Raw genomic sequence first — 27,154 nt, forward strand, 5'->3', positions numbered from 1 at the left:
CTTCCCTTCCCTTCCCCTCCCTGGGAAGAACCCAGGGAAACATAGTTGGAAGGGGTGGAGGATGGTGCAGTCAGGCCTCCTGGCAGGGCCCCATTTCAAGCTTGCTCAGAAAGCGCAGGTGCAGGGCCTCTCGGTCCACTGCAGCGGTTTCTTAGGGAGGACAGTGGACTTGGTGGACACAGGCGTCCAGGCCCAAAGGCTTCCTGGCTTCAGTCCAAGCAGCTGGCAGGTTCATCCTTCTTTCCAGGGCCCCTCAAACACCACTTCCGGCCCTCCAGCCCCTGCTTGGGCTCCTCCTGCCTAGATGTCGTCCCAAGCCCGCCCTCCCGGTGCAGAGCTTTCTCCCTCCCGCACAACCCTTATTTCACTCTCTCAGTCTCCATATCTATTTCTTCTCCCTCCTTCTCCTCCTCCCCTGCCTCTCTTCTCCTTGCCATCCCTCACCAGCGCCAGAATGGGTCTCCCTCCCTTTCCCCCTCTCCGACAGAATCTCCCCCCCTCTCCCCCCGCCTTAGCTCTCATCCCTGCACCTCTTTCTTTGTATTCTTCTCGCCCTCTCCCGGCCCCGCCAGCATCTCTCCTCCCCCGGCTGGCATCGGCTTCCCCCAGCCTCCCCATCTTCTGCTCAGTCTCCTCCCCCTGGCACCTCTCCCCTCCCCTCAGCCTCACCCAACTCCAGGCCTGCACCCCAGGGTTTCTTTTCACCCTGGGGGGCTCGGTGCCTCTCATCCTCCACTCTACTGGCCTCCTCCCTCCGCGCAGGTAGAGCAGGCACCCATCCTTTCCTGCCCCGCCCCCAACGCCAACACCGCCGCTGTCTCTTCATCCCCAGTCTCCTCCTCTCCCCACCCTCTCCTCTCTTCTCTCTGCCCCTTTAAATCTGCCTGGCCCAGCCTCCCCCGCGATGCTGGGAGGGAGCAAACATTGATTTGTGCTGGGATGGAATCAGAATTTTGATTTTTTTTTCCCCTCTCCCAACCATAAGAAGAAAATAATAAAAACACCCCCTCTTGATAGCCCCCTCTTCTCTTCCCATCCAGCTCCCAGCTTCTCTTCCTTATCTCCATCCAAGACAGATTTTTTTTCCCCTACACTGTTCTCATCTCCCCCTACCCCTGCCACTACCTCGCGCCCCCTCCCTCCACAGCCTGCTCCTCTAGCTCGGGAGAGAGGGGACTCTCTCCTGCGGCTCCCCCACCTTGGCTCTTTGGGTTGGAGCAGTCTCTCCGGAAGGGGAGGGGGCTTGTCTTGTCTGGGCGAGGTGGGAGTGGAGGTCTCCTGCCATGGATGCTGTGCCTGGGAGGCAGCCTGAGCCCCAGCCCACATGGTGAGTAACCTGCCTCCTCCCTTCTGCCTGTCTACCATCCCCACCCTCGCCTTTTCCCTGCAGAGCCTCCCCCAGCCCCATCCTCTCCCCCACCAAACCCTCTGCCCACCTTGCTCCGATCTCCCCCGTACATTTCCAACCACCCCCCACCCTTGCCAGGGAAGCCAAAGAACCGGGGCAGAGAGGTCCTGACAGCAGGCAGGGAAGCGGGTGGCCTACGATTCTGCCCAGCCCCCCTCTAAGGCCCCCCGCCTACTGCCATCCACACTCGATACTTTGGGGTTCCAGGTTGGAAAAGTGGGACTCCCGCTAGGGGTGAGGACCCCAAGCCCTGGGAGCGGCCCTTTATAAGAAAAGAGGGGTGGGGAGCTCTGTGCCTCCAAAGCTTAGGAGCTGCTGGAAGATGCTGCCGAAGGGTGGGGGGTTGGGGGGCGGTGCTGATGCCCCGGAGCCACTGGGCCAGGGAGCGGCGGGCAAAGAGGAGGGGCCTCCCTCGCCACTTCCCCCCTCTTTCTCCGCAGCCACTCAGGATGAGGGTCCGGCCCTGCCAGCCCGCGCTGGGGCCCCCCCGCCCGGCCCCGGTCTAACTGCCCCCGCCCCCAGGCCTCGCCCGGCTCCTAGGCCCCCAGCCGGCTTCTCCAGCCCCAGGATGCGCTGAGCCACCGGGGGGCTGAGGCCGCGCCAACTACATGCATGTCCCCCGGGGGCAAGTTCGACTTTGACGACGGGGGCTGCTACGTGGGGGGCTGGGAGGCGGGGCGGGCACATGGCTACGGCGTGTGCACGGGGCCCGGCGCCCAGGGCGAGTACAGCGGCTGCTGGGCGCACGGCTTCGAGTCACTGGGCGTCTTCACGGGGCCCGGCGGACACAGCTACCAGGGCCACTGGCAGCAGGGCAAGCGCGAAGGGCTGGGCGTGGAGCGCAAGAGCCGCTGGACGTACCGCGGCGAGTGGCTGGGCGGGCTGAAGGGGCGCAGCGGCGTGTGGGAGAGCGTGTCCGGCCTGCGCTACGCCGGGCTCTGGAAGGACGGCTTCCAGGACGGCTACGGCACCGAGACCTACTCCGACGGAGGTGCGGGGCCCTGCCCACTGTCTGTCTGCTCGTCCGCGTGCGCCTCCCCGCTGGCCCCTTATGCTTTCCCCAGCCAGACGCCCCTGTGCTCCACTGTGGTCCTACACTCCTTCCCCATCGATGAGCGCCCCTCCGCCCATCTTTCTGCCCTCTCCTCCCATCATCACACATGCCTTCATTTGCCTGTTCCCTGCCTGTTTTTCCCTCTCCCTCATCTGCCTGCCCTCATCCCTTCCTTGAATGCCTGAGCCTCACATCCCGCCTCTCTGACCCTCACCACCCCATCTGCTAGACCCCCCCACACACACCCTCCACCTGCCTGGCCCCTCTCATTTCCTCGGCCAGCTCGCCCCTGAGAGTTCTCTTTGCCTGTCATGTGTCGTCTATGCAGCCCCGTCACCCTGCCCCTCACACCCTCCGGACTGCCTGTCCTTCACACACCCCAGCCTGCCTGTCCCTTCCCCTTGCCCCTGTCTACTTGCACGCCCCTAATCCACGCATCTCCTGCTACCTGCCAGTCTTCACTCGGCTCTTCCACACCTTGCGACCCAACCTGGCCAGTCCCTAGTTCCCAGTGCCCCTTCCCGACCTCCACGCCAACTGCCCCCACCTCTCCCACCCGACTCTGAGGCTTTCAGGGGCGCATGGGGCTGGGGGTGCAAGGAACGGCGGGTCCTGACTCTTTCTCCCCCTCCTACCCCGCCCCCCGCAGGCACCTACCAGGGCCAGTGGCAGGCGGGGAAGCGCCACGGCTACGGGGTGCGCCAGAGTGTGCCCTACCATCAGGCGGCGCTGCTGCGCTCGCCCCGCCGCACCTCCCTGGACTCCGGCCACAGTGACCCCCCGACGCCGCCCCCACCCCTGCCCCTGCCCGGCGACGAAGGAGGCAGCCCGGCCTCTGGCTCCCGGGGAGGCTTCGTGCTGGCCGGGCCCGGGGACGGTGACGGCGCGTCCTCCCGAAAGCGCACCCCCGCGGCCGGCGGGTTCTTCCGCCGCTCGCTACTGCTCAGCGGGCTCCGGGCCGGCGGGCGCCGAAGCTCCTTGGGCAGCAAGCGGGGCTCCCTGCGCAGCGAGGTGAGCAGCGAGGTGGGCAGCACGGGACCCCCGGGTTCCGAGGCCAGCGGGCCCCCGGCCCCAGCGCCGCCCGCCCTCATCGAGGGCTCGGCCACTGAGGTGTATGCGGGCGAATGGCGCGCCGACCGGCGCAGCGGCTACGGCGTGAGCCAGCGCTCCAACGGGCTACGCTACGAGGGCGAGTGGCTGGGCAACCGGCGGCACGGCTACGGGCGCACCACCCGCCCCGACGGCTCCCGCGAGGAGGGCAAGTACAAGCGCAACCGGCTGGTGCACGGGGGGCGCGTGCGCAGCCTCCTCCCTCTGGCCCTTCGCCGGGGCAAAGTCAAGGAGAAGGTGGACAGGGCGGTCGAGGGTGCTCGTCGAGCCGTGAGCGCTGCCCGCCAGCGCCAGGAGATCGCTGCTGCCAGGTGGGCACCCAGTGCAGAGCCCGAAGCTGGGTTAAGGGGAGAATGTGCCCCGTGGATACGGAAGGGGGGCGTTGCTTAAAGAGGGACCAAGACCCAAGCCTAGGGTTGGTGGGAAAGAGGAGGCCTAGGACTTGGCAGTTGTAGCCCTGGGTATTTGTTGTGTTTATATCTGAGGCTACAGGTGGACTTAGGTGTAACCGTGGGTGGCTGGGTATTTGAGGGAAGCCCTGTTAGACTATAAGTGTGTCTCAATGTCCTTTGTGGGGAGTGTGTCATTGTTGTGTGTGGGAGTAGCAATGAGCGCTGCCTCGTGCCGGCCCAGGAAACCTCTTGGAACTCAGACATGTTCCTAGGCTTCCTCGTCTTGTAGCTGATCCAGCCTCCAGGACTCTGCTGCTGGGAGCAACAGCCCCGGACAGAGAGACAAGAGGTGTACATTCCTAAGCACATCCAAGCCAGCCCACAGTCTGATACCATTTCAGCCTTAGGCCTGGGGAAGGTTTAGTTTGTAGAGCTCATCTGGAAAGTGAAAGTGAAAGCCGCTCAGTCGAGTCGGACTCTTTGCGACCCCATGACTATACAGTCTATGGAATTCTCCAGGCCAGAATATTGGAGTGGGTAGCCTTTCCTTTCTCCAGGGGATCTTCCCAACCCAGGGATTGAACACAGGTCTCCCACATTGCCAGCGGATTCTTTACCAGCTAAGCGACAAAGCCAGAAGGGAAGCCCAAGAATACTGGGGTGGGTAGCTTATCCCTTCTCAGCGCATCTTCCCCACCCAAGAATCCAACCAGGGTCTCCTGCATTGCAGGCGGATTCTTTACCAACTCAGTTATCAAGCAAGCCCACAGCTTATCTACCCACCTGAAAAAAATAGTCCCTCTCAGCTCTGACTCCTCGGCCTCCCTTAACCCAACTGATAAAGGTTGGAGGGAAGCAGACTTGCCTGTAAATGAAATTTTCTTTCTGTAAATCAGATTACATTTCATGCATCAGGAACCTCATCTCAAGCAGTGCAGTCCAGTAGGAATATAATGTAAGCTTAATACATAATTTTGAATCTTCTAGTAGCCATATGAAAAAAATAGGAAGAAACAGATGAAATGAATTTAAATAATATATCTTATTTAAACCAATGTATCCAAAATATTATCATTTCAACCTCAAATAAGTACAAAATAATTAAGGAGAGATTTTATATCACCCCCTCTTTTTTCCTAAGTCTTTGAAATCTAATATATATTTTGCACTTAAAGTACAACATTCAATTTGAACTAGCCTCATTTTAAGTGCTTAATGGCTTGTGATTGAAGAAAGCCAAAAATCTATTTGTAATGAGTTCATAAGCTCCTAATTATACAATTTACACATAGGGATTTTTAGATATTGTTTTTTCTTGAAAGGGGAGGGCACAGTTGAAGGATCTTGTTTCGAAATTTAAGAGTATTTCAGAGGATGAAAGTCAAGATATGTCCAAATAGCTTGGGTGTAAAGTGTGTGTGTGTGAGAGAGAGAGAGAGAGAGAATAGGTCATATCCAGAGTAGAGGCCTGAACCAGAGAATGTCTATGTCTATGTGTGGATATATCTGAGTTTCTGGATGGTTAGAGTCCAGGGCCTTGATCCAGGGAAGGGGGAGGGCAGAGCACCAGGAGCACTTTAGGTTGGATAGGGAGTGGGCATGTGCAGGAAAAACTGGTCTCTGTAGCCAGAAAGATCAGGCAGTAGGAGGAAGCTGGTTGATCTCCCCAGCAACAGGCCTAGCAAACTTGATTGGCTGCTGGTTGCCATGGAAACAGCAGAGCCTCAGCAGCAGGTGCACATAGAGTACATCATTCAGGTAGCCTGAGCCTGGCCTGACTCCTGAGCACAGACTGGATCTACTGGCTAGAATCTGACCAACCATACCCTCTGAAGTGAAAAGCACAGGCCCTTGTCAATGTTGCAGTTTCCTGGCCACCAACAGAACACAATGCAACCCCAAACTGTAATCCTAATCCCCTGTCTTAAACTCTGAGACCAGCTCAGTTTCAGAACAGGGCTAAGCATATAAATCCTGAAAGCATATAATACAGAAGAACAGGGTTATCTGAGATCCCTCCAAGCAGGTTCTAACGGTCCTTGACCGACCAGGTCTGAGGGGAGGAAGCTGACCACATCTCCCAAGGTATATAAAGAGGAAGTAGACCTAAGATGACAGAGGACACCATGAGCCTCTCTGTACCCAGATACCCAGACCGCTTTCCTAGGCCAGATAAAACAAGCCCGGGGGCCAGAGGGAGTCATGGGTCTTCATACATTCAAACCCGTGGCAAGTATATCTGATTACGTTTACCTCTGGTCCTTCAGTCAAGATTACCTCTGCCTCTGATCCTACACCCCATCTTCAGTCAAGATTACAGAACTAATACATTAATTAATAAGGCATCTGTGATTAACAGCAGAGGGTAAAAGGGAGGGGGAAATTGAGGAAATATCTGACATCAGATGGAAAACAGAAACAACAGAGAGGAAAGGACTGATAATGCTTCAAAGTTACCTGTAACTAAGGAGCAAGGCTGGACTTCCCTGGTGGCTCGGACAGTAAAGAATCTGCCTGCAATGCAGGAGACCTGGCTTCGATCCCTGGGTTGGGAAGACTCCCAGGAAGAGGAAATGGCTACCCAACCCAATTTTCTTGCCTGGGAAACCCCATGTACAGAGGAGCCTGGCAGGCCACAGTCCATGGGATCACACAGAGTTGGACACGACTGAACAGCTAACAAGGATCAGGGCAGGGTTGAAGGCTGGTTGTGGAAGGGGGATTAAGCGCTCACCCAGAAGGTATGATCACAATGGAGAGAAAGCACGCATGTTAGCAGGGAGAGAGAATAGGTAGTGGCAGAAAGAGGAGACCCATCCAGTTCCAGAGCTCAGAAAAGAGGAGATGGAGTGAGGGGCAGTGACAGTGATCAGGGGCAGGGGAGAAGGATGTGATAACAGTAGTGGCTGAAGAAAAGAAGATTTTAAATTCTCATAACACAGGAGGTATCAACACAGCAAAGTGGCATAGCTTCTGAGCACCAAGCAGGTAAGCTGCAGAGAGGCGCTAAGAGAGTGAGGCCTCATTTGCCTTTGGAAGGGAGCAGGACAAGAATGGAATAACAGGGCTGCAGGCAGCAGGGAGGGCCTGGCCCCTGCAGCTGGAGGAAGGGAAGTGTTACTATTGGGTGAAATGGTGGAGGGGTGCGAGAAGAACGAGAAGGTGTGATGACAGCAAACACAGCCCAGGTATTGGAGAGGAAAGCGAAGGCCAGCTGCCCTGCCAAGGCCGTGGAAGGGGAGCAGCTGGCAGAGGGTGAGCGAGGGTGAGGCTGCCAGAGGTGATCTCAGATCTGGGGGTTGTGACATGGGGGGTGGCGGGTTGGGAGGGACGTGGGTCAAGGGACTGGAGTAGGTCTATTAAGACCCTGTCCCCGGAACCCGACAGGGCAGCAGACGCCCTTCTCAAGGCAGTGGCAGCCAGCAGCGTTGCTGAGAAGGCTGTGGAGGCAGCTCGAATGGCTAAACTGATAGCCCAAGATCTGCAGCCAATGTTGGAAGCCCCAGGTAAGGTGTGGGTAGCCTGGGGCAGGGTAGGGGGTTGGCTTCCTGGGAGCTGCAGGGACCTGGGCTTGGAAAAGGGGGCAGTGAATTGCTGCAGGGAACTGGGGATGGGAAAAGCCAGGGTATGAGAGTCTAAGGGGACAGAGGGTGGGGACCAAGCCCAGCTGTATGAGGACTAAAGTAGGCATTTGAGAAATAGGGTAATAAGGACTGGGGATTGGGACCTGGCATTAACAAGCTGGGGTACCATAAAGCTGGGGTGCCAGAGTCCTGAGAGGTGACCAGACAGAGAGATAAAATTGTAGCTTTGGCAGCCCAAGGCTAGTTCAGCCCGTCTGATTTGTAGCTGTCCCTACCCCAGGCCGCAGACCCAGACAGGACTCTGAAGGTTCCGACACCGAGCCTCTGGATGAGGACAGCCCTGGGGTGTACGAGAATGGACTGACCCCCTCAGAGGGCTCCCCTGAACTGCCCAGCAGTCCTGCCTCCTCCCACCAACCCTGGCGACCCCCTACCTGCCGGAGCCCACTGCCTTCTGGAGGGGACCGGGGTCCCTTCTCCAGCCCCAAAGCTTGGCCTGAGGAGTGGGGGGGGCCGGGTGAGCAGGCAGAGGAACTAGCTGGCTATGAGGCTGAGGATGAGGCTGGGATGCAAGGGCCAGAGCCCAGAGATGGCTCCCCACTCCTTGGAGGCTGCAGCGACAGTTCTGGAAGTCTTCGAGAGGAGGAGGGGGAGGATGAAGAGCCCTTTCCCCAGCTGAGCACGCCAGGGGGCTCGGAGCCAGAGCCTGCAACCTTGCCAGTCCTGAGGGGCCTGTCCTCAAGGGGTCCTGAAGCTGGGTGCCTGGTGGAAGAGGCTGAGGAGGCTACTGCAACGGAGAGGCCCGCCCAGCCGGTAAGAAACTCTCCCACCCCACCTTGTGCCTTCTGAGTCTCCCATCCTTTCTGGCCCTGCTACCCCTCAAAGTTTGGCCTATCATCACTTCCAGACCTCTCTCTGATCCCCTGTGGGGCTTTGATTTGCACTTAGCTTTCTTTTTGCCTACCCAGTCTTGGACTACATCCCGCCTCAAAAAAAAAAAGAAATAGAGAATTTTCAAGCTGGGAGGGAACCTCCAAGACCTTCACATCCAACTCCTTCACTTGACACATGGAGAAACTGAGGCCCAGAGCACTTACAGTAACTCACCAAGGTTACAAATGAATAACTATCAGTAGAGCCAGAACATCTTCCCGTGCTCTCCTTTCATATCATTTCCACCCCCGCCCCCACCTCCACACTTTCTCTCTTTGGTGCCCAGGAATAAAAAAGGAAAAGCTTGTTCCCTCCCTACCCTGACTCTCCCTCCCTCTCCAGGGAAGAAGGGAAATAGGGAAGAAGGCAGAAAACTGGGAGGGGTGGAGTTTCCCTAGAACCCTCTACTCTGATTGGACGCCAGGCCTTCTCCTGTTTCCTAGCAACCACATCCTCACCCCTTCATCCCTCTCTGCTTCACTGCAGTAAAGGCGGCTGCTGCCAACGTATGCTACTAAGGCCAGGCACCTTCTGCCTGGGCCACGTGCTGCAGGGAGGGGAGAGGAGCAGGGGGTGGGCTCACTTGAGGGAGCCAGAGGGAAGGCAGGGCTCTGCCTGGGAGTAGAGGGCTATTTTGCAATCAAAGCAAAAGTTGGAGATAACCCTGCTCAGGCCTCTGAGGAGGGGTGTCTGGGACCCTTCTGCTTTGCCACCTTAGCCAGGGCAGGAGGTGGGACTCGTAGCTCCGCCTGGTCCTCAGGCACTGAGACTGCCTTTCCCCATCTCTCTAGGGAGCTGCCAACCCGCTGGTGGTGGGAGCCGTGGCCCTCCTGGACCTCAGCCTGGCATTCCTGTTCTCCCAGCTCCTCACCTGAGGCACCTGCCTGGCCTAGTTCTGGCTTTGGTCGCTGCCTCTTCATTCCTCTGACCTGCCTTTTCTCTCTTTTTCTTCCCCCTGGTTGTTTTTTTCTCCTGTCTTTCTTTCTCTTCTCCCTTCACTTTCTTTTCTGCCCCTCTCTGGTTTTACCTCTTGCTTTTTCTTTCCCTCTCTCCTTTTCGATTCTCTCATTCCCTCTGGCTCTGTCTGTCTTTTCCGCTCCCTTCCCTACCAAACCCTTCTCTCTCTAGATTGTTTACATACGAAGGGCTTTTCTCGCTCAGAGTCTCTTCTCTGAGACACACAATTCTAAGTCAGACCATTGCCCCCACACCCTCCCTGGCCTTTTCTTTAGACCTGAATTTGGATGAGGGTGGGGGTTTGGTGTCCTGAGGAGTCTCCTGGAAGCTGAGTGGAAAGGAAGACCATGGGGAAGGGGTACCTGGATACTGGAGAAGACCGCCAACTGGGCGAGGCGCTGGCCATGCTGCTAGGACTCCCCGACCCAAGGAGCCTGGTGTCCCTCTGAGGCGACAAATCTGGAAGGGGTGCAGCCTCCATCTCTGACCTCGGAGGAGCTTACCTCACCTCCAAGCACTGAGCTAGGTTCTTGCCAGACTCCATGCTTCCCTGAAGGAGATAAGGGAAATGAAAAGCAGAACAGCTCCCGAGCATCTTCTCCCTCTTCCTTTCCCCAACAGCCAGCCTCTCACCCAACCCTCTAGGGTGGCATGCCATGTCAAGAGCAATGTGGAAAGGAAAGATAGTGTCCCATGCAGCCAAGCCCACCCGCTGATCTCTCCCACCTCTCTCTATCCCCCTAAAAGTTTATTTGGTTGGTCTGGACTCACGTGTGGCCTTTGATTAAATTCCTAAGGGACCTGAAGAAGACATTTCTACTGCAGAGCAAGAACCCGACTCCCCAACTCTGGCAGTAGTGGCGGGGGGAGGCAGTTCTGGAAAATGAACCACATAAGACAATAAGGAACTCACAGGGCAGGAGAAGCTGGTCAGTAGTTTCTAAGTGGGTTAGATCCCTTTCCCCATCATATGTGAAATGGGAAAACAACACAAAGGAGGGGATCAAAGGAAGCCAATCTCTCACACACTTTCCAGGCAGAGCAGAGGTGAAAGTCAAACCGGGGTGAGAGATGGGTAGAGAGCCCAGATGGAGGTTGTGGCTGATCCCTGGTACTAGCTTTTCCCCTGGGGACAGGAAGCCCTAAGAAGAGGGGGCTTGAGGGTCCCCAGGGGATCTTTCCTCCCTCCCCTGCATGAGGCAGAGAGCAAGCTGCCTGCCAACCCCCTCCCTCAAGGAATGGCCTTGCCTGGGAATGCCCACCACACACAAACTCTTCTTTTTTTTCTAGTTAAACTCTGTTTACTCCTTGGCCTGCCTCCCTCCTTCCTCCCCTCTCAACCTTTACTTCTGATTTCTATTTCATGGAATTTGGGATTGACGTTAAACTACAACAGTGCCGCCAACACCAAGTCTTGCAGGAAAAAAAAAATACAAAGAAATTTAACAAAAAAAAATATATTAATAAAAAAGTTCAAAAAAAGGGGGGGGAATTGTCCTCTCCTTTGGGTGCGATGGATTCAAACCCAAGCTCTCGGAAGCTCTCCGCTGACCCAGCCCTCTTGGGAAGTCCCAGGCCTGTTTACAGTCTCGCCGCCCCTAAGTAGTTTAAGAGATCCTTCCCTTAAACTCCAAATCAGAAAGGCCAGAGGTCAGAGGATTAAAGATTGCTCTTCAGGGCGGTCCAGGAGGGGCGGGGTCCCGCGATAGGGGCGGGGAGAGGGAAGGATCAGACCAAGCCCCAGCCCTCCTCGGAGCTAGGACCAGGAAGCGCTGGGGGGACAGGAGCGGAGTTGAGACTGAAGCCAGGTGAGGCTGGCGTCCTGGTGCGGGGAAGCTGACACCGCTTGAGAGAGGGCCGGGGTTCTCTGCGAAAGAAACAGCGCCGGGCTCTAGAAGGAAGGGGATAACCGAACTAGGGATGGGAAGCCAGGTGGAGACCCGCCGTTGGGGGCGAAATAGGCGGGGCTCCAGCGCAGGCTCGGTAGCGACGGGTGCGGGGTGGGGCGGGGACGCATGCGTAATGGAGGTCTCGGGCGGCGAGGACCGGGCGGGATTTGGGGACAGGGATCAGTTTTAGGGTGTCTTGGGACCCAGGCCCTCAGCAATTTGGTTTATTGCAAGCCTGTGCAGAAAAGGCCGGATGCTTACTGCCAGAGGGTTAAGGCCCTCTCCGTTTCCGGGCTCTGCCCGCCAGGATGGTGGCGTCTTCGCTGAAGCTTCAGGAACTAATCCAGGAGATTCGTGAGGCCAAGACCCAGGCCCAGGAGCGGGAGGTGATCCAGAAAGAGTGCGCCCACATCCGGGCCTCCTTCCGCGATGGGGACCCTCTGCACAGCCACCGCCAGCTGGCCAAACTGCTCTACGCCCACATGTTAGGCTACCCCGCCCACTTTGGACAGGTACTGGGCGTGGACGCCTCCCGTCCGAGTTTGACGAGAGAAGCTGGTGGGGCACGGTATCGAACACCCCCCTCACTTACTTGTTTCTCGATTTCTTTATTCTGCGGAGTTTCTGGGCCCTCACAGTGTGTACCGCAGATCTTGCCCTTTACAACCCCAACTGGTCATCAGATGGACTGAAAACCCCTTGTTCTCTGGCCAGCGCCATTCAAGGCCCCTCCTCTTCTCCTCCCACTCTTCTGTTTCCTTGAAACTAACTGAATCTCCTAAACCTCTCTTCTTGTTGAAGGGGGCGGTCCTGGGGTATGCTGACCCCACAGGTTAATCTGGTGTAAAGGAGGAAGATAAAAAAGTACCTCCGGTTTCACCCCTACTCCTTCGTGGTCTGCCCCCTTCCCTGTAGATGGAGTGCCTGAAACTGATCGCCTCCCCCAGGTTCACAGACAAGAGGGTGGGCTACCTGGGGGCCATGCTTCTACTGGATGAGAGGCAGGATGCCCACCTGCTCATTACCAACAGCATCAAGAAGTGAGAGGGTTCTGGGAAGCACTTGGAATCAGGGAGATGGGAGAGTGGGGAACGGGGAAATCCCAGGGGTTTGCCTGCTGTAGGTACTGGGAAGGACTGGACTCCTCAGAGGCTCGGCTGACTGTCCTCCCCAAACTCTGCAGTGACCTGAGCCAGGGGATTGAGGCTGTCCAAGGCCTGGCCTTGTGCACGCTGAGCGCCATGGGCTCTGCTGAGATGTGCCGGGACTTGGCCCCGGAGGTGGAGAAGCTGCTCCTGCAGCCCAGCGCCTATGTGCGCAAGAAGGTGAGACGGCAGGGTCTAGGCTCTTGCTCCTACAGAAGCTGTGCTGTCTGCCACGTGGTAGAGGTGGGGGATTCCATCCTGGCAGACCCTCGCCCTTTCTAACCCCCCAGACCTCTGCAGGCTGTTCTCACTGCAGTGCACATGATCCGGAAGGTGCCTGAACTCTCTGACATCTTCCTCCCACCCTGTGCCCAGCTGCTTCATGAACGCCACCATGGTAAGGCCACGGGGCTCCTCGTCCGCTGCCTCCGCTCTGGCTGCGGGCAGAAGGCAGCCCTGGGACAGGGGCAGGAGCTCCCGGTGACGGGCAGCACGTGCACGCAGACACGCACACAGTAGGCCCCCCTGTGCCCCGCCCACCGTCCGCTCCCTCACCCTGACCCAGGCGTCCTGCTGGGCACCGTCACGCTGATCACCGAGCTCTGCGAACGAAGCCCTGCAGCCCTCAAGCACTTTCGCAAGGTGGGCTGGGGAAGGGGTGGGCCCCGGGCCAGGAGGAGAAGGGCAGTGGGGTTGGAGGGGGCTGCAGGGAGAAAGGATTAGGAAGAACGCCCAGGTCAGGCTCTGCCCTCACTCCAGGTGGTGCCCCAGCTGGTGCACACCCTCCGGACTCTGGTGGTGACAGGGTGCTCCACAGAACACAGCGTGTCTGGAGTCAGCGACCCATTCCTGCAGGTGGGCTGATCCTTCCCTGCTGTATCCCCGGAACAGAAAGCTTAGGCAGCCCATGGCAGTGGTCCCCTCCCAGACAACACTTTGGTTCATCAGTAACTTGGGCAGGAGAGGGTGGCAGGCACCAGGTCATCCCAGGTCCAATGTGGGGAGGGGGAATGCCTGAAAACTAGAAAATCCAACTTGGTAACCTTTTTTTTTTTTTTCCCCCAAAAAACTGTCCCCAGATCTCCTGGCCTCACTCACCTCTGAACCCTCCCAGGGCCCAAGGCACCAGCGAAGGTTGGGAGGGGAGAGCGCAAAGAAGCTGTTGGGAACCAGCTAGACCCCTCACAATGCTCTCAACGTTGGATCTCTCTCCTCAGCCCCTTACTCCCAACTTTTATTTAACGCAATTTCAGGTCCAGATACTTCGTCTGCTTCGGATTCTGGGCCGGAACCACGAGGAGAGCAGTGAGACCATGAATGACTTGCTGGCCCAGGTGGGGCTGGGGGCCTGGGTTAGGTGTGTTGCTCTGTGATCCCACTGGCCTGGGCATCCCTCCCATGACCACTCCCCACGCGGTGGCCACATGATCGTGTCTCCATTTCTTTCTGGACTGTGATCTCTCCTGAGGTCAGGGACACAGTCTGTTGCAGTACAGTAGCCCCTGGCATAGTTGTGGGGTGGGGGGTGGGGGAGGGAATGGATAGACTTTTGTCAGCTGTTTGAGGGATGACATGAGGAAAGGACAGAGCCCCTTAGAGCTTCTCTCCCATCCACGCAGGTAGCCACAAACACAGACGCCAGCCGAAATGCGGGCAGCGCGGTTCTGTTTGAGACGGTGTTGACTATCATGGACATCCGCTCTGCCGCGGGCCTGAGGGTACCTTCCCCGAGGCCTCTCCCCGGGGCCCCTCCCACCCACTTCAGCCGGGCAGACTGGTCCTGTTCCCTGGTTTCTCCTCCCCATCCCCGGGTACCCTGTGCCACGTGGTCCCCACTCCAGAATGAGTGGGCTGCTCCTTCCCTGACTCCCAACCTCTGCCTCCCGTAGGTTCTAGCTGTCAACATCCTTGGCCGCTTCCTACTCAACAGTGACAGGAACATTAGGTAATAGGCCCAGGTGTCTGACAGGGATGCGCCACTGGGCCCTTGACCCTCTGCCCTCCTTCTTCAAGAATCTCCCAATTCACCAGCCTCTTATTTCCATACCAGGGCAGGACGGGTGGGGAGAGGGCAGCTGGCCAGGGTATGCTAAGGCCCCTCCTGCTCTGAGCAGATATGTGGCCCTGACTTCCTTGCTGAAGCTGGTGCAGTCTGATCACAGCGCGGTGCAGCGGCACCGGCCCACCGTGGTGGAATGTCTGCAGGAACCTGACGCCTCCCTCAGCCGGTAAGCAGGGCAGAGGAACCAGAGCGAAGAGCAGAGGGCCCAAGCATCGGGCCAGCTCAGCAACTGGCGAAAGGGGACTAAGGAGACAGGTGCCTGGGAAGGGGGGGCCCCAAGGAATGTCACGGACCTGGGAGACCTTGTCTAAACACACGTTTCTTCTCCAGGCGGGCCCTGGAACTGAGCCTGGCCCTGGTGAACAGCTCCAATGTGCGGACCATGACCCAGGAGCTGCAGGGCTTTCTGGAGTCCTGCCCCCCTGATCTACGAGCCGACTGTGCCTCTGGCATCCTACTGGCAGCAGAGAGGTGAGGGGATGGGTGCACAGGAGGGAGAGAGGGTGGCATCCAGGGAGGGTCATCGCTAGGACTGAAGAGCCTTGATGTCCCCTAGGTTTGCCCCAACCAAGCGGTGGCACATAGATACCATCCTCCGTGTGCTGACGACGGTGAGGCAGTGGCTGGGCTAAGAGCTGGGTGGGAGCGGGCAGGGTTCACCCCGCTGACCCAGCCACATTCACCCCTCCAGGCAGGCACCTATGTGCGCGATGACGCGGTGGCCAACCTGATCCAGCTGATTGGGGGCGCCCAGGAGCTTCACGCCTACTCCGTGCGCCGCCTCTACAGCGCCCTGGCTGAGGACATCTCCCAGGTACTGCTCCCACCACCAGGCCAGGGGCTGCCCACCCCTCTCCTCCCTTCCTGGGCCAGCTGGTCCATACACCACATTCCCAACTGTTTTTCCCCCTAGAGTCACAGCTCTGTCTCTCTCTCTTTTTTACCCTCACAGCTTTCTACTTAGTAGAGGAGTCACTGAAGGACAGAGCCCTGCTTATAGTTAGAACACCTCGATTTCTGTCCTGCTTCTGTTATCTACTGTCTGTGCAACCACGGATGACTCATTGAACTTTCTTCATACCGGGTCTACTCAGCACTCTACCCTGCCTACCTCCCAGAGCTGTCTTCATCAAACGGGATATAGATAAAAGCTCTTTCTGTGTATATTAGTTCTTATTACTACCTTGAATGCTGAGTGAATTCACAGGTGCCAACCAATAACCAATATGCCAATACCGCTTTCCATATTACTTTAGTAGGCTAGGCAGAAACCACCCACCCCTTCCTCAAGGGAGGACCCCCTCGCTTCATCCTCACTGCACCCCTTGCGGTTAGGCCTGGGGGTGGGGGGACAGGGTTGTTTTGTTTTTGGTATTTCTTTCTGAACTTTATCCTATGGTACTTTTAAAAACTGAAACAATTGCTTTACAATACTGTGTTAGTTTCAGGTGTACAACAAAGGGATCCAGTTATAAGATTATTATTTTTCTAATGTGGAGCATTTTTTTCAAATCTTTATTGAATTTGTTACAATATTACTTCTGTTTTATATTTTTGTTTTTTTGGCCCAGAGGTATGTGGGATCTGAGCTCCCCAACCAGGAATCAAACACATACCCTCTTCATTGGAAGGCAAAGTCTTAACAACTGGACTGACAGGGAAGTCCCAAGATTATTTTCCATTATAGGTTATTACAAGATATTGAATGTAGTTCCCTGTGCTATACAGTAAACCCTTGCATATTTATTTTATATATAGTAGTTTGTATCTGTTTATCTCCATACTCCTAATTTATCCTTCCCATTCCTTCCCCTTTTGGTAACCATGTTTGTTTTCTATTTCTGTGAGTGTTTCTGTTTTGTGTATGGATTCATTTGTATTATCTTTTAGATTCCTCACAGAAATGACATCATACTGTTTGTCTTTCTCTGGCTTAACTTCACTTAGTATGATGATCGTGAGATCTGTTGTAGGCCATGTAGTTCTTATATTTGGCCACTAGAGGGCAGAGGAAGCCCAGGAGCCAGGACAGAGCCCCAAACTAACAAAACTGCTCATAACTGCTCCCTGTGCCAAGGCCCTTCCCTTTCCCCACCCCTGCAAACTCCGCTATCTCTGCACTGCCTAAAGGGATGTCACGGGGTCTGGAAGTGAGGAAGGGACCCAGGCACCGGCCCAGCGTGTTTCTCATCCCCCACAGCAACCACTGGTGCAGGTGGCAGCCTGGTGCATCGGGGAATACGGAGATCTCCTGCTGGAGGGGACCTGTGAGGAGACTGAGCCCCTGCAGGTGGGCCCTGCATTGGGGGTACACGGAGGAGGGACATGTGAGGGGAGGCAGGGCCAGCCCCAGGGTCACTCTCTGTGTCCGCCCCCCCCCTCCGGAAGGTGGAGGAAGACATGGTGTTGACACTGCTGGAAAGGGTGCTTCAGTCTCATATGTCCCTGCCGGCCACCAGGGGATATGCCCTCACGGCCCTCATGAAGCTTAGCACCAGGCTCCATGGGGACAACAAGTAAGAGTGGGTCCCGGCCCCTCCCACGGAGCCTTTTCTTGGTACCTCCAGTGAGATGACCCTTCACCGTGCCCCCCAGTTTCTGAGTTTCCCTCCAGGCCTGCACCTCCATCCCCAGCCCCTTGCCCTTAGGTCCTTCCTTTTGAGCCAAGGATCGTGGGTCTCTCCCTGCTCTGGGGTGGCCTCTTCCTTCCCTGCCGCATCCTAGAGGTGAAGGGCAGGGCAGATGGCCAGTCCCAGTCACGGACCACCCTGTGGCCCAGCCGCATCTGCCAGGTGATGTCCATCTACGGGAGCTGCCAGGACGTGGAGCTGCAGCAGCGGGCGGTGGAGTACAACGCCCTCTTCCGGAAGTATGACCACTTGAGGTGCGCCGCTGACAGTGTGGGACCCAACCCCCAGCCCGCTCCCTAGTGCCCCGTTCTGGGTGCAGGGGTCTCAGCCTTACCTGTGCCCGCCCACAGTTCATGGACACTAAGTCGGCTTCCCACCCTCCTTGTTCATCTGAAAGCCAGCAAGACTATTCCGTCTTAGGAAATCAGAGGGGTACTCCTGACCCACCATGAGCCCAGGACTGTCCTATTCTTTCCCCTCCTCCCACACATCTCTTGTGAAAAACCCAGGGTATACAAAGAGGGATACACCTGCCTTCTTCCTCTCAGGGCTGCCGTCCTGGAAAAGATGCCTCTTGTGGAGCGGGGTGGCCCTCAGGTCAATGAGGAAGCAAAGGAAAGCAAAGAAGTAGCCCAGCTTTCAGAAGCAGCCCCTGTCCCCACGGAGACCCAGGTGAGGGGGCCAGAGGACCCCTGGGGGAAGAGCATGGTCCAGCTTCCATGCCCAGCCCTGACCCTTCTGTCCTCTCTCCAGGCCTCAAAGCTCTTGGATCTGTTAGATCTCCTGGATGGCCCTTCTGAGAATGCCCAGCACCCTCCCCCTCTGGATCCCACCCCAGGAGACACTTTGATACACCTCCTTGACCTTCCCTGTGCTCCCCTACCCTCTGGTAAGCCTCAGCAAAGGGGAGATGTCTTAAAGAAGGGGTGGTGGAAATAGGTGTTTCCCCTTCTAAGCTGAAGACCGAGATTCAGATCCCCTCTTCCCTGCTGTGTACTCCCATCACATCCCCATCTTAGTAAAAGGATTCATTAGATCATACCAGTCCCCTCCTGGACACCCTCTGTCTCCCCTTTGTTCAGATTTCTTAATTCTGGCCCCGGGGTCCTGCTTCCTCCCTTCCCCTCACAGGGTTTCCCACTACCCGCTCCACTGGCCCCCTCTCAACTCTCAGGCCCTCTCACCTCAAACCCTTGGTGTTTATATTCTTTTCACATGGAATGTTCTTTCCCCAGCACATTAAAATAGCTGGCTCACTCTCCATCTTCAGCTTCAGCTAAAATGTCAGATGCTTCCCCTCCCTCTCCTACTTCAGTTAGTTCCCCCCACAGGTTATTTCCTTCAGAGCATCAGTTATAGACTGTGATTGTTTTCTTGTTTATTGTTTCTCTCCCCTAAGCTGTGAGCTTCACTGGGGACCTCATCTTCTTGTCCACTCAGTCATTAGCATCTGGAGCAGTTCCCTGCACCCAGTGGGTGCTCATTTAATTGTTCTTGCATGAATGAGTGAACTGTTATCTTCAGCCCATATACCGAGTCCCTTTTCTCTCCCTACTGTAGCTCCCATCCCAAATCTCAAAGTATATGAGCGTGAAGGACTTCAGCTGACTCTTTCTTTTGTTCGACCCCCTGGAACCCCTACTTTGCTGTTAATCACTGTCACTGCCACCAACACCTCAGGGGGTGACGTCACCCACTTCATCTGCCAGGTGGCTGTGCCCAAGGTTTGTAGAAGACCAGGACTCAGAGGTAGCCTGGATACTCCAGGAGAAAAAGCCACTAAGGAGAGGAGGTGGTAGGGGTGGCGGGAGGATGAGATGAGAAGGGAGGGACTGCAGAGACAGGCATTTGGGGAGTTGCGGGAAGAGGGTTTAAAACTATTGGGTGTGGAGTGGTTGCCTGAGCCAGCCAGCTGCCTTACTGTGTGCTCTGTCAACCTCCTATGTTCAGAGTTTCCAGCTGCAGCTACAGGCCCCCAGTGGAGACACTGTTCCAGCCCAGGGTGGCCTTCCGATGACCCAGCTGCTCAGAATCCTCAATCCTAACAAGGTGAGCTCCAGGAGCCCCTCGAGGCTAAGACCTAGGGCAGGGAGGGGTCATCTGTGCTTACCCTGGTCTTTGCTCTACTATTCCTAGGCCCCCTTGCGGCTGAAGTTGCGCCTCACCTACGACCACTTTGGGCAGTCGGTACAGGAAATCTTTGAGGTGAACAACTTGCCTGTGGAGACGTGGCAGTAACTCAGCCTCCACTCAGAACCTGAAATCCTCCTGTGTCCCCAGATCGGGAGCCCCAGCCACTTGGAGCCATATCTGAGGGTGACCAGCAGGTGGCACTCTGGTCCTGTGCTTGCTGCTGCAGAAACTGGGGTGGGGGGAACCCCAGAAATGATGAAAGCCCAATAAAGCCCAAGGGGGGCAAAGCCATGTTTGAGGTAGAACGTGTATGTGAATAACAGCCAGGTAGGTATCTTGCCCTGAGCCTTTGGAACTGATTTCAACAAAGGAAGGTTGTTTTCCTTCCACCCCCTTTCTGGCTGGGGAGCAGATGAGCCCCTGAACCTCCACAGGAGGCACCCTACCCTCTAGGCCAGAGCAGGGCACAGGGGCAACTTCAAACCAGAAGTTCTAGATCTCTCACTGGAATCCTCACTGGCTTCCCCAAGCTGCTGCTGTTCCCTGTAGCCCGGGGCAGGGAAATCCCTGCTGCCTCCCCTCCTCTCTAACTCAGCTGTAAGGCAGTTTAGGAGCCGCTGGCAGAATCAATGGCATCGACCAAGGGAGGGGGGTGGCAAGGGATTTTCCTGTGCTTAACTACTGATCACGGCTAAGTGGAAATCCTATAAACACGAGCGGAAATCAATGGAGGCTGCTTAGCGGCCAGGGGAGAGGGGCGGCCCACAGATTGCATCTGACGGATGAGGGAGAGGAGGCAGCCAGGGAAGGCTCCAGGAAGGATAGCGGAGGGTAGGGTGAAGGAACAGACAGAGCTGGAGCGAGAGGAGTCTCTGTGAGAAGGGGAGCCAGAAGGGAAGAGGCATGGTGAGCCCAGGAGTGACGGTCCTCAGCCCCAGAGCTCTCTTCTGCATCGGCGAAGTGACACCCTAGCCCCGTGTCGCGTCCGGATCTCCAGTCCCCTAAGGCTTCACTTTGGACCCGTACACTTGTAGCAGGCGCTGATAGTCCTGGGGCCGGAAGCGCTGCAGGTACACAAGCAGCTTGGCAGGTGCCCTCTCCTGGGCCAGCACACCTACAGGCAAAAGGAGAATGAGCAGAGAGCCAGACGCTGCAAATACTTTGCCTCTCCCTGCCCACGCAGCTGGACCCCAAACTTGTTTCCAAGGCAGCACTGGGATCCTGAACGCCGTCCAACCAGCTTGTCTAACCCACCAGCCTGCTCCCTGATTGGCCTGGGGAAGCAGGGCCGAAGTGGGCCACTTGAAGCAGAAGTGGGCCTAGGAAGCCAAGCACTAGCCCCTCCTCTGGCAAGGAGACATGGTGAAGGGCACTCAGGCGCCAGGAAGACAGAGGGTGCCTCAGTAGCAACTCATTTCAGTTACTGCTCCTGTCCCCCAATCAAGATTAAAGCCTCTCCAGGCAGGCCAGAGCTCATTAGCTTGGTAATGAAGCCCATGCAGAGATGCACACACAGAGAGAAACCAAGGGGTGTAGAAAGGAGGAGCAGCTACAGCCATGAATGAGGTGGGATTTGCAGAGAATTCTAGCCTCTCTGGTGTGGAGCCACAGTTAGCCAGTGTCTAATTGTTAGTGCCTGGCAGGATGCTGGGCCGATGGCGGGGAACTCAGTGTAGGTTTGCTGAGGAGGCAAGAACAACATTCCAGGGCTGTAAGGCCCCATGGGATGCACAACCCTGTACTTGCATGGATGAACTGTGTACAGGGGAGCTAAGCCTGGGAACAGAGGAACTAACCTGCTAATGTTTGCCCCGCTGTCTTGTCACATGGGAACAACACTCTTGACTTTTACTCAAGCCAGGACAAATGAGGATTTCATTATAAAAATCAGAGGACAGGAGTTGGGGGGAGAAAGGATGGATGGAAAGATTGAAGAAGAGAACTGACAAATGGAATCAAAGGACACCTGGAGTGGCTAGAGGTATGAGAATGACATGAGCCAATGGCTGGGAAGGATTAGAGACACATGGAAGGATTCATTGCAGGTTAGACAGCTACTGCAAAAGAAGAAACCGGATTTGATAGAGCCCTGAGCAAACTGAGTCCTCTAGAAAACTGCTAAAATAAGTTCTCTTAAAGAAATAGCCTCGAGACGGTCCCCGACAATTGGCCCAGTGGGTACACTCAGAAGAGGAACAAAGGAAGTATAAAGGGCCTGTCTCCCTCACCAAGCAGGCTGCTGAGGTGGTGGATCTTCTCCAGGGCAGCTGGGACTTCAGTCTCCTTCTGCACCAGTGCCTCTACCTCACCCACAGCGTAGCCAAAGTCAGCTGTATCCAGGTCCACCCTGAGCAGCCGCTGCTCTCCGTCGGCTCCGGACAGCACCAGTTTCCAGGCACTGCGCTTCGTCACAAAACTAGCTACCAACTGCAGCCCCAGGGGGCCCAGCACAGCAGCCACGCCCCCAGCCCCCGGGACCTCAGCCCCCAGCACCTCACAGAGCTGGACCACAATTGAAGGCTCAGCTGTGAGTTCAGTGTACTCAGTATGGGGTCCTGAGACACTTGCCGCTCCCGGACATTTGAGCTCCCATCCACTGCCTTCTCGCTGTCGCAGCCAGTAATCAGCTCGCATGAGGCTCAGCTCAGGGGTGTCATAGTAGCTGTCTCGGAAAGTGACTCGATGTTCCAGGGTACCCCCCAACTCCTGCAGCCGCTCTTCTGTGCCGGGCCCCGGAACGAACTTTCGCTCCACTTCAATCAGGCCCTGGGCCATGCTACCTGCAATCAGTCAATCAACAAACATTGATGAGCTCCCGAAGATCCCTCCCCCCGGAAGAACTTGTGAGGGGCACACAGCGTCGCAGGGCTGTCTGTCGGGAGTCCTTCCTCCTTGCTTCTGTGATGGATGGCCCTGTCTCTCTCTGATGTTTATTAAGCCTCAGCAACAGGCACAGGTCTCCAGTTAGATCCCTTCTGCTGCTGATGTCCTAAATGCAAAGGATTCCCTGGAAAATCCTAGGGGCTCTCTAGAAAGCAAGCAGTGTAGCGGGTGTCCTTTCAACGTCCCTCGCTCAACACATGCTACCCCGGGAGTACGGCTACTCACTGCCGGAGATGACCCCGCCCGATCCCCCCGGAGCACCGACCCGCGGAGCCTCGGGTCTCACCTGAAAGGCCTAGAGTCTCCCTCTCGCGGGACCAGGAGTAAGGGGAAGGAAGCCCACGCCACGCCCGCGAGGAATGCCGGAAGCAGTCCCTGGCTCCGGACCTCGGCCCGGTTCTCTGCGCACGGGGGAGGTCCCGGCACAAGCGGCCATATTAGGCCCGATGTAGCTATGCCGAGGGCAGGCTTGGGCCGAGAAGCCTGCTAAGTTATGAGGGGCCGCAACCTCCGCGGTGGGCCAAAAGCGAGGGTGGCCCCCTCGGCTCTGCTTCTCATTCCAGACCCCTCCCAGCTCCCGAGGGGCGGCCCGGGTCTCAGGCCGCAGGCTGAGCCCGGCACCCTGGAGCCCGGGTGCATGATGGGAGGTGTAGTTCCGAAGGGAAACTTTGCTTTCTTGCCCCACTCGTCGCTATGGTGACAGGAAAGCTGCGATTGACGCCTGTGGGAGTCTATCTAAAGTTAAGTCGGATGGAAAAGGAACTCAGACCCCCATTCCCGCCTTCAGCGCTGTCACTTCGTTGGCAGATGGGCCTGGAATACAAGCCACTCACTCAGACCCTGTCCAGCAGATACTTTATTGACTACTGTGGTGGCCCATTAAATGCAGGCCAATGGCAATGAGCTGGGGGAAGAAGAAAGATAGTTAAGACCAGTCTAGTTACTCTAGACTCGAGTTTTAAAGGGGAGTTAAAACATCCCCAAGAATGTTCAGGATAACGGTGGATGGGAGACTTGTTTTTGTGTGTGTGCAGCTTGAGGGATCTCAGTTCCCTGCCAGGAATTGAACACCAGCCTCCCGTAGTGAAAGCCAGAATTCTAACTACTAGGTCACTAGGGAAGCCCCCTCCCCCAACGACTTTCTGTAAGAGGAGGAAATGATATTTTGGATGAAAACTAAAGATATGATGGGATTTCAATGACTGGAGACAGAGAAACAGCATGAACAAAGACCCAGAAATGGAGAGCACCTGGCCAGTGTTTAAGGGAAAAGAGAGGAAGAAATACCGCTGAGCAGATTGGAAACAGCTTTGCATGCCAAACTGAGGAGTTTGTTTCCTGTGGCTCCTGGGCAGGCTCTGTCAGGAACAGGAGAAATACTTACATTCATTTAAAATATAGGAAGACATGAGAATGGCCCTTTGACTGCTTTGGGAGACAAAATGGAGAAGGCTGCTTCTCCTTACTCCCTCCCATGATTATGATTACCTGGAGGCATCTACTGTATGTCTGGTTTTTGGGTAAGGTAGCTTGCTGAGAAACAGTGGTTCTTGTCAACTCCTGGCTTCCCTCCTATTGTGGGTGAGAAGGGCTAGGTCCTTTTACACTTATCTTTTCCCCGGTATGTTTTTGGAAACACATGACCCATGGGAGGTACAGTGGAGAGGACACTGGTTTACAGACATAGCATCTTGAACCTGGCATGTTTTGAATGTTTATCTGCACCTCCCCCCTCACCCGACAACAGGAACCAGTGTTCAGGGAAGAGAGGGACCCCAGCCCCTAACTCCTTTCACTGGCCTGCTTTTCATCTGCCCTTTGCTTTTAAGTTTTGTTGCCCAAAGGAAGAAGACTTAATCTCTTCCTTGAGTTATAGGGTCCAAATCCAGTAGGGCAGAGGCAGCAGTTTAAGGAGAAAGAAAGATTAGACTCCGAAGGCAGTCAGACCTAGAGTCATCTCCTGTCATCACTTTATTGGTGTTTGGTGTTGGGAAAGCTACTCCACCTCCTGAAATCTCTGTTTTGTCTTTAGTAAAATGTGGACTGCCTCACAGATAAGTGTGAGTATTCAGTGACAAACTGTCACATCATAGAGATTCAAAATATTAGTTTCTTTCTCCTTTTTTCCTGTGAACTCTAGGATTTTTTAATTTTTTTTTTTTTCTTTCTATTAATAGAAGTACACTGTAGCAGCTAGTATGGGCTCTGGAGTCTGAGCATCAGGATTTGAATCCTGGCTGGGTCATTTACTGGCCATGTGACCTTGGGCAAGTTAATTGTTTGTGCTCTGGTTTCTGGTGCCAGTGGGAAAGAATCTGCCTGCTGATGCAGGAGACACAGGAGACACAGGTTCAGTCCCTGGGTTGGAAAGATCCCGTGAAGGAGGAAATGGCAACCCACTCCAGTATTCTTGCCTGGAAAATCCCATGGACAGAGGAGCCTGGTGGGCTACAGTCCATGGAGTCTCTAAGAATCAGGACTGAGCACACATGCAGGCCTTCCTAACTGTAAAATGAGACTAATTGTGGAGATTAAATAAGTTAATATATGTAAAGGTGCTTGGTACTGTCCCTAAGCACTCAGCAAGTTTCAGCAGTTATTAGAATATAACAGTTTATATGAGCTGATAAACTGAAAATAAGGATGGGGAACCAGCCCCTCTCCCCACCCCACCCGCACCCAACTCTGGAGACTATGTGACCTCGTGAAGGAGACAGAAGCTCTGGTGACTCAGAGTAATTGCTGCGGCAGACAAGGTTCTATAGTGCCCAACTCTAAGGGAGGGGAATTAATAAGGCAAGAAGAAGGGAGTGAAAGTGAGAAAAAAAAAGAGAGAGAGAGGTCTCTGGTTGTTCTAGAAAGCTCGTAGAAGCCATGGCTTGCTCTAGAGCTGATTTAAAAAAAAAAAAAAAATAGTAATAATAACAAAACACATGTATATTTCTGTAGACAGAAGAAAGAGGAGGAGAACTCGAGAAAGTGTTCAAAATGCTCTTTGCAGGCACCGGCTTGGACCTGGCGCCACAGTCAAGCAGGTGGCCGGCACCGCAGCCCGCCTGTCGTAGGTCCCGCCTACAGTCCAGCGAAGCAGGCAGACACCGAGCTCTAGGGCCGGCGGGCGGGGGCCGGGGCGGGGGGCAGCCGGACTACAACTCCCGGCGTACTCCGCGGCGGGCGGGCCGCTGCACCTGCTCAGTGGGGCCGCCCCGGGCGCCTGGGTATTGATTATTCCATTGTGTGGGACGCCTCGGCTCCAGCCACTGAATGAGGCGGAGGAGTGAGGGCGAGGAGGAGGAGGAGGAGGAGGAGGAGGAGGGCGAGAAGGAGGAGGAGGAGGAGGCAGGGAGCGAGCGAGTGCCCAGGGTGAATCAATGGAAACCCCCTCACGAAGCCGGGAAAACACTTCAGCCGCAGCCAAATAGCATTGATTATTTTCCTTCACTTCCCTCACCGCCGTGAATTTATTTATTTATTTTTTCCATCTCCGTCCCTGACGCCCCGGAGTGAGCGCTGGAGGGAGGGAGGAGGAGGGGAAAAAAAGGAATCAACACATCGGAGAAGTCCCTTCCAAGAGCCACCCCCTCCCCTCCCCGCCTCGCGCTGCTCGGCGGCCGCGGTTCGACTCCCGTCCCTGCTTCCAGCTGAGGTGTAAGTGCATCGATTTCCGATGCTGCTGGGTTGGTTGGTTTTTTTTTTTTTTTTTTCCTCTCCCTCTCGTCTTCCCTTCCTTGCTCTTTGGAAGCTTGAGACGGAGGGGAGAGGAGGCGCTCGGAGACTGCCGCTGGAGGGCACGGAGAGGGACCGAAGGGGACTGGGGGAGGGGACCCAGACGGACAGACGGACAGACCGAGAGCCTGAGGAGAAGGAGGGACAGGGTTGTGGGAGGGAAGGAGCGGGCCTACGAGAGGGCGAAGAGAGAGAGGCCGGGGTGGAGACAGAGGCGGGGAACCGAAAGGCATTGAAGCTGGACTAGGAGCCTGCCGGACGGGCGGAGGGTAACGAGAAGCTAGACGGGTCGCGCCGAGCACTTCGGGGAGCGGGGATCCCGGAGGGAAGAGGAGGCCGGGTGACTATGGGGGCTCGGAGCTGTCAGTCTGGAGGGGCCTGGGTCTCGGCGGCTCCCCGCCGGCCTCAGGATGGGCGAGGAACGGCGGCTAGCAGGCGGGCTGATGGATGGGCGAGCTCGCCACGGGTGGGAGGGTGGGAGGGGAGGTGGATACCCTTAATCTTTGATTTTTAGGTTTTGCCTGAAGTTGAGTTGTTTGTTGCTTTTTGGTTTTTGAAAGGTGCGACGAGTAGGTGAGGGGAGGCCACCGCTCCTTTTCAAGGTGAAGTGTGCCTCTCCTGGCCCCCCAACTCTCCATCTGCTCTTGTCTGTCCCTCTCTCTGAATAGCTCTGTCGTTGAGCCCTTGACCATGCTGGGCCTGTTGCCCTGCCGATCTCTGTCCATGTGTCCCTACGTCTGGATTTTGCCATTCTCATTCATTCTCCCCACCCATCCACCTCTGGGTCTGGGTCTGTCTGTCACTGTCTCCGGATGTGACTTCCTATCCGAGCGATCCTCTCGCTGTGTGTTCTTGTCACTATGTGTCACACCTTGGCTGCCTAACTGGTCTACCCATCTAGGACTCCATGCCCTTACCTTCAGGGTCTGAATGGATATCTCTGGCCTTTTCAGGCTGCCTTAGAGTTTGCTTATCAGTCATGATTGATGATTGTGGTAGTCACTGGCGAGGGGCCTGGAAGAGTGGACGGATAGGTGTATCTCCCCCAAGGATTCAAGTGCCCTTTCCGCAAAGCCAGGACGGCCTGTCTTCCACCCTCACCCCGGGAACTTTGGAACTTCCCAGCATTGTTAACTGTCCCCTTTGCCGTGTGCCTGTATCCCCCATCAGGACCTCACCGCTGGTCTCCTGCGTGTCCCCTGCCTCTCCAGGAGCTTCCCACCACATATCTCTTCATCACTGACTCGA

General features: G+C 55.9%; 4 protein-coding genes across 6 annotated transcripts in view; 3 read left to right on the top strand and 1 right to left on the bottom strand.

Annotated features, from left to right (window-relative positions):
- Nucleotides 1–2,020: 2,020 nt before the first annotated feature.
- Nucleotides 2,021–9,404, top strand: JPH4 (junctophilin 4). Its single transcript, XM_065941569.1, has 5 exons — nt 2,021–2,399; nt 3,112–3,883; nt 7,352–7,470; nt 7,829–8,361; nt 9,273–9,404. The coding sequence occupies exons 1-5, from the start codon at nt 2,021–2,023 to the stop codon at nt 9,354–9,356; spliced, it is 1,887 nt and encodes a 628-aa protein (XP_065797641.1). The 3' UTR covers nt 9,357–9,404.
- A 1,758-nt stretch (nt 9,405–11,162) lies between these two features.
- On the top strand, nt 11,163–19,439 carry AP1G2 (adaptor related protein complex 1 subunit gamma 2). 3 transcript variants are annotated; one of them, XM_065940514.1, is made up of 22 exons: nt 11,163–11,246; nt 11,635–11,839; nt 12,243–12,367; nt 12,511–12,652; nt 12,773–12,869; nt 13,038–13,114; nt 13,232–13,327; nt 13,726–13,806; nt 14,092–14,190; nt 14,362–14,417; nt 14,587–14,700; nt 14,865–15,005; nt 15,091–15,145; nt 15,226–15,348; nt 16,735–16,824; nt 16,923–17,050; nt 17,314–17,418; nt 17,713–17,836; nt 17,918–18,053; nt 18,725–18,888; nt 19,115–19,213; nt 19,301–19,439. In XM_065940514.1, the coding sequence occupies exons 2-22, from the start codon at nt 11,636–11,638 to the stop codon at nt 19,400–19,402; spliced, it is 2,358 nt and encodes a 785-aa protein (XP_065796586.1). In that variant the 5' UTR covers nt 11,163–11,246; nt 11,635; the 3' UTR covers nt 19,403–19,439. The 3 variants fall into 3 exon arrangements, with proteins under 3 accessions (XP_065796586.1, XP_065796585.1, XP_065796587.1); XM_065940513.1 differs by having other exon boundaries at nt 17,713–18,053; XM_065940515.1 differs by lacking the exons at nt 11,163–11,246; nt 12,243–12,367 and having other exon boundaries at nt 11,517–11,839; nt 12,763–12,869; nt 17,713–18,053.
- THTPA (thiamine triphosphatase) lies at nt 18,526–22,797 on the bottom strand. Its single transcript, XM_065940516.1, has 3 exons — nt 22,467–22,797; nt 21,526–22,077; nt 18,526–20,411 (listed from the first exon to the last, which is right to left on the bottom strand). Exons 2-3 carry the CDS (start codon nt 22,070–22,072, stop codon nt 20,299–20,301), a joined length of 660 nt encoding a protein of 219 aa, XP_065796588.1. The 5' UTR covers nt 22,073–22,077; nt 22,467–22,797; the 3' UTR covers nt 18,526–20,298.
- Nucleotides 22,798–25,512: 2,715 nt separating this feature from the next.
- ZFHX2 (zinc finger homeobox 2) overlaps nt 25,513–27,154 on the top strand; it is a 29,472-nt gene continuing 27,830 nt past the window's right edge. Inside the window, exon 1 of the mRNA XM_065941068.1 lies at nt 25,513–25,828. The gene's annotated coding sequence lies outside the window, so the exon portion shown is untranslated. The remainder of the gene's footprint in view (nt 25,829–27,154) is intronic.

The sequence above is a fragment of the Muntiacus reevesi genome, chromosome 7 (assembly GCF_963930625.1).
Source record: "Muntiacus reevesi chromosome 7, mMunRee1.1, whole genome shotgun sequence".
NCBI lineage: Eukaryota > Metazoa > Chordata > Mammalia > Artiodactyla > Cervidae > Muntiacus > Muntiacus reevesi.